This window comes from Folsomia candida, unplaced genomic scaffold (assembly GCF_002217175.1).
Source record: "Folsomia candida strain VU population unplaced genomic scaffold, ASM221717v1 Fcan01_Sc004, whole genome shotgun sequence".
NCBI lineage: Eukaryota > Metazoa > Arthropoda > Collembola > Entomobryomorpha > Isotomidae > Folsomia > Folsomia candida.
In genome coordinates, this window is record NW_019091196.1 from 2,588,841 (window position 1) to 2,594,840 (window position 6,000).

At 39.7% G+C, this 6,000-nt stretch overlaps 1 protein-coding gene across 1 annotated transcript; it reads left to right on the forward strand.

Annotated features, from left to right (window-relative positions):
• The first annotated feature begins 1,311 nt into the window (after positions 1 to 1,311).
• LOC110848316 (CXXC-type zinc finger protein 1-like) lies at positions 1,312 to 5,782 on the forward strand. Its single transcript, XM_022095499.1, has 7 exons — positions 1,312 to 1,773; positions 2,102 to 2,119; positions 2,192 to 2,320; positions 2,389 to 2,529; positions 2,922 to 3,053; positions 3,155 to 3,487; positions 5,384 to 5,782. Exons 1-7 carry the CDS (start codon positions 1,312 to 1,314, stop codon positions 5,780 to 5,782), a joined length of 1,614 nt encoding a protein of 537 aa, XP_021951191.1.
• Positions 5,783 to 6,000: the final 218 nt, after the last annotated feature.

Sequence of the window (6,000 nt, forward strand, 5' to 3'; positions counted from 1 at the left end):
CTCACTAACTTTCGTAAATTAACAAACGCAACTTTTCAAAGACCACGAATTACTAAAAAATAGTAAACTTTTTTTTAGTAGGTGGATAAATCCATTATAAATATATTGATACAGATCAAGGGCTGACTTTCATCACTTTATTTTATTTTGACGTCAAACTCTTACAATTTCTCAAATTCTTCATACCTAATTGAACCAGTTTTATAATATAATTATTCATCCTGGATCACTTTGAACTCTTACATATAACAAATGAAGCAGTATCTCTGGATTTTTGATTTCTACAAAATATACAAAGTTAATACAGCGATATTCAAACGTTCATCCATTTTTGCCAATTGCGCAAGGTTGCTTCAAGCAATTTTTGCATTTTAGAAAATTCATAAATAACATTCCTTCCTTAAACTCTTCCTTTCATCTTCATCCGTAGATACCCGACCCTGGAAAAAACCCGCAGAAACCTCAACCCCCCAATTATCCCCGACCACACCCCCCACACCATACTCAGCATTCTGGTTATGGCAAGAACTACGAGATCAACAACAACAACTTCCCCCCCAACCTTCCACCCCACCACCACCACCCCAACTTGCCGAGCGTCCCCCCTACCCGAAACGCCGCCTTGGTTCCGTCGTCTTATCGGGACGGAGTATCGCCACCAGTAATTTACCCTCCCTGGTAGAAAAACGGGTCTGTTGTGGGGCCACCTTGCCCCTAATTTGGTCCCGAATTCGGGACGAGAGGCATGACCAATTCGGGGAAGAATTCCATCCAAGGGTCGTCCTTTGGAGGGAGATTGATAACTGGTCGAAAATTATTTTCCCTGTGACCTTCACAATTTTTGCCGTGGTGTATTGGGCAGTGGTATTCACGCATGCAATGTTAGCTTAAAATGATGATAATGATAAGATAAAGATAATTAATAATAAAAATTTTGAAATTTGGGGAAAACATAGATCAGAAATTATTTATTTGTAAAAAAACTGCACTTCATCATTTTGTCAGTCAAATTAAATCAAAGTCTCTCGCTGGCTGTCATAAATACAGCTGCAGAACAATTTTAATAATTAAAATTGACAATCTCAATAATTAAAAATTAACTGTGAAAATTAATTTAATTGCGAAATATAAAGTGCAAAAACTCGTCAGTTCAGTGACGACGAGACGTCACCTGGTTGTCCAGCTGAGAAACTCGGTTTTTTCTCAAGTCTCAATCGTCAACGTACACCCGCTCCAAGCAGACGACAACAAAAAGTTGTTTCAGCAATTAAAATTAAATTAACAGTTAAAATTTTAAATTCGCCATAATTAATGGCCTCCCATCATCCACACGGTCAGGGGGACCGTTCTTCTTGCTCGGAACGTCGTAATTTTTTTGAAGGTGACGAAGAGACTGACACCGCCTCCCAGGTTGACGACAAGACTGACACCGCCTCCGAGGTTGACGACGAGGTGAACGTGGTGGACCTCTCTTCCGAAGGGGAAAACGACCTGGTCAGTTCGATGGATCTATTACGTCGAAAGTTGGCCATGTCATCGCTCCCACCGTCGTCGTCGTCGTCGTCATTCTCATTAGCAAAATCAATGGCCAAGATGGAGATGACTCCGCCGGGGAAGAAGATGGCGAAGAAATCTACGCCCACGACGAAAACTACCCCCTCCAAGAAACCTACCCCCACTAAGAAACTTACCCCCTCGAAGAAATCAACCCCCACGTCGAGTAGTAAGAAGAAGCGACATCAAAGTGAGGGTGGAAGTGGAAGTGGACGAAAGGTGAGTGACGACATGGTATAATTTGGTGTTGGGGGACGTCGATAATCTTCATAATATGCAAATTTTTAGTTTTTTGGACACTCACCCATACCCTTTTAACATTAGGCAAGATATCATTGACCCTTGACCTCCCCCCCGACCCCTCTTTGCGTTATGAAGTTTACTAACGTTCCCTCAGATAAATTTCGACCAAGACATTTCTTTTTACCTTTTAACATGTGTCCCGATATCATTGGACCATGACCACCCCCGCAGACCTCTTTGCGTTGTGAAGTTCACGAATGTCCCTGTAATGGTAAATATTGATGTTAATTCTGTTTTTCGACAGGTTTCGACCAAGGGGAAGGCATCCTGCCAACATAAACTCTACTTTTCTCAACCACTGGAATCGACAAATGGTGAACCTGCCTCCTCTTAGAGCGAGAGTGACGACGACGACTGGGATCGACAATGTCTCGGCTTGGATTGCATCGAGAGTGCGCGACCAGGGTCAAAATATTGCAGTCAGACGTGTTGTATTGAACTGATGACGCACAGATTGCATGAGGTGAGGGAAATTAGATAGACTAATTTAAAAATGTATCGATAATAATTTCTTGATTTTGCATTTTATAGTTCATGCCATTAAAACTCAAAGCTATGAAAGCAAGCAAAAAGGGCGTCGCTATTCTCCGCGATCGGGACAAGTTGCGCGAACTGCGAGGAAAGATTGAGGCGCAGAGAGAAGTTCTTAGCAGCTTGGAAAAGAAGAGGCTCGTGAGTTGAATGAAGGACTCGATTAATCGGCAGATTTTTAATCATTTTTCGATTCTGGGAATTTATTTTGAAATTTTAGATGACGAATTTGTAGAGGAGAGAGTTGCCAATTTTTTGAAAAATATAAGCTCCAGATTTTGACACTTTTTGAAGGAGGAGATCTCAAGTTTAACAAGCCTTCAGAAAAATTGGAACTCGTCAAAACTGGCTCAAAAAACTGAACGCCATTCTATTAATTAGCTCACTGACTACAAATTTGTCGTTCAGAATTTTAAAATAAATTCCCAGAGGCGAGAAATGATTAAAAATGTGTTGATTTTGACGATTTTGGCGATTAGCCATCGAGCCCTACGTGATCAGTATTGATTTTGATCTAATTTTGCAATATTTAGCGACTCGAGGAGTACATCTTGGCCGTGGAACAACTTCCGTTTGAAGGTAACCCCCCTGATTCTCCGGTCCCGGTGGAGGAGGGGTCGATGGACTGTGTCTCGTGCGGGAAGCATGTCAAAGTGAACAAGTTGGTTAAACATATGGAAAACTGTTACTTAAAGGTCAAACATAAATAGTAATTATTAATTAATTACTTAATTACTTAATTAATCGATAATTAAATACGTTACAGATGGAATCCAAGCATGAATTGGTCTCTTACAAGCTTCCCTTCAAACCGAGTTGCTCCCAGTTACCGATCTTCTTCGACTTCTACGACCCCAGGGCGGGCACGTACTGTCGCAAGTACGCCTCGCTCTGCATCCTCCACGAGGTCAAGAGGATCAAGAAGCACAAAAATGACGCCGCTCTCAATCCGGCCAAAATCATGTGCGGATTTCCTTCCAAGATCGAGCACCCTTCGGTAAAGGATGAAATGTGTCGCTACAATCGGGCCAAGTGTAACAAGCATTTTCAATGGGAGCGCGTCCAACGAGCTGCCATCGATGTGGAGCGGGATCTGCAGGTGACGTGGTGATATCAGGGCTTCTGATTTTGTAAAACCGATTAAAAACCAGTTTAAGACCGGTTTTAGAATTTTCACAAACCTGGTTCAAAAACCGGTTTTGGATTTTAAGAAGAAATTCATTTTGTTTTATAACTGAAAATAAAATTGTAAAAACGCATATCTGAAAATTGTAAAACCGGTTTTCAAGTAATCTAGAAAATTTTAGCAAACCTGTTTTCGATTCTGTGCAAAACCGATTTTAAACTGGTTTTCACAACCGGTTTATCCTTGGTACAAATTTTTAAAAATTCTGATTTTCTACATTAATTACTAGACTTGTTTTAAATACCTGGGAGCTCATGCTCGAACGCGTCCTTAACTTACCGACGTCGTAAATTAACGACGCCTTAGTAACAAATTATAACGACGTATGCTCATCATTTGTCGTCAAGGCGTCGGAAAATGTTGTCGTTATGAGTTTAACGACATTGTCGGAAAAAAATCGTTAAAATTTGTAATCTATTTCCGATTAAGGGAGTGGTTCACAACGATCTTGGTAACTGAGGAGTTTTGTTCTTACGTCTACTACCACTTTATTTTAGGTGTAGGAGTGGGATAAAATTTCAACCCACTTGTAATAACTTGTCAAACTATCAAAGAAAATTCTGAAGTAAAATGGGGAAGTCATTGTGAGCAGACATGTTTTCGAGTTTTTAAAATTATGTCATAATTTAAAAAGTTACAGAATTTACAAAATCAAGATTTTAGCTTAAAATTTGTTTGAAAATTCCGTTACGGACTAAAACGGGTATTCAGAAAAATGTAAAAATACGGGTCCTCTTAATATTGAGTGCACAAAATTTAAAATTAGTTTTTAAATTAATTTGAGGGTAAATGCAACTTTGATATTTTAATCTAAAGCTAAATTTTTATACTATAAACAAATCGTTTTAAAAAAATCGTTTTGAAAAAATTTGCCAATTAATTTTTAAGCAAATTTACTGTGAAAAATTGCGAATTGCGAAAAAATTGCGAATTATCTAAAAATTCATAAATCTCATTTTTGATAAGCACGTAACCGCGGCATAATTATATTGTTTTCCTTCAATCTCTCTCGATTAGGACTGCCAATGAGTTCGACTCGAACTGTTCGAGTCAACGCATTTGACTCATGAGTTGCTGAGGATGAGTTGAATTGAGTTTGAGTCAATTCATTTCATTCATTCAATTCATTTCAAACGACTCGTTTCAAAATGAGTGATTTGAACAATAATGAGTTTGAGCTGAGTTGCGGAAACTCATTAAGAATTTCGCAATCCAGCGACTCAATTTGCCCGAAACAAAGTTGGCATCAACATATGCAAACCAACATACCCAATCCCTCGTCAACAATCGTCAATAGCATCTCGACCCCCTCCCCCCATAAAATGTTTACATAATATATGAACGGATCCTAATTAACAGCAAATTACGACAAATTTATCTCGTTTCGACAGCTATTTAGGCGTCGAAAACTTGACAAATTCCAAGGTCTTACCGACAATCAAAGTTTTGAGCATACGTCGGTGTCGCTACTAACGACAAGTGCTAAGGACACATGCTCAAAGGTGTCCTTTAGCAATACCGACATCGCTAAAAATTATTTTGAGCATGTGTCACTAATTTTTACGACGTCGCTAAGCTAACGACGTGTTCGAGCATGAGCTCCCTGGATAAAACCGGTTTTACACAGTATTGAAATCCGGATTCTTAAAATTTTCCTGATTAATCAAAAACCGGTTTCACCAAACTTTTGGTGAACCCGAATAATCGAAAGCCGGAAAATCTTCATATTTTCGACGCCCTAAACGATATAGAAATTTTTTTGCCGTAGTTTTCAAAGACTAACTTTCATTTTTTGCCTGCTTCTCGCAGTGGTCCAAGCTGGACACCCTTGTCCAAGAGGAAGGTCGAGTCCGGGCCGCGATGCGGCAACGAGGTCAAGGCGTCGTGGGAATGATGCTCCACTCAACAATTGCCCACGACTCGAGCTATGTTCCGCACCAAGTTGTCGAACTTTTGGCCAAAGAGGATGCGTATTTCAAGGACATCGAGAAAAAGAGGGAAACTGAGGCGGTCAAGAAATCTGATGCGACCAAAACGGCCGAGGAAAATGTAGTCGTGGACGCGTCTTTCAAGGACATCGAGAACAAGGGACAAACTGCTGAGTCGGTCAAGCAATCTGATGTGGTCAACATGGGCGAGGACAATGTAGTTGCGCATCATGACGAAGTGAAATGTGACCAAGAACACGAGATCATCACGATCGATTGACCATGACTGATGACATGAAGACAAGTTCGAGTTTTTCAAGATTTAATTTGTATTTTAACTTCAATTTTAAGTTTAATGTCGGGTTTGAAATGTATGATTTATTGAAGAATTTTCAGTGTGAAAGAAAACTTTGGTTGTGTTTGAACAGAAATTAAAATCTAGAGCACGTAAAACTTAAATTATGTCCAGTCCAGGTTTGATTTTATTAAGAATCATTT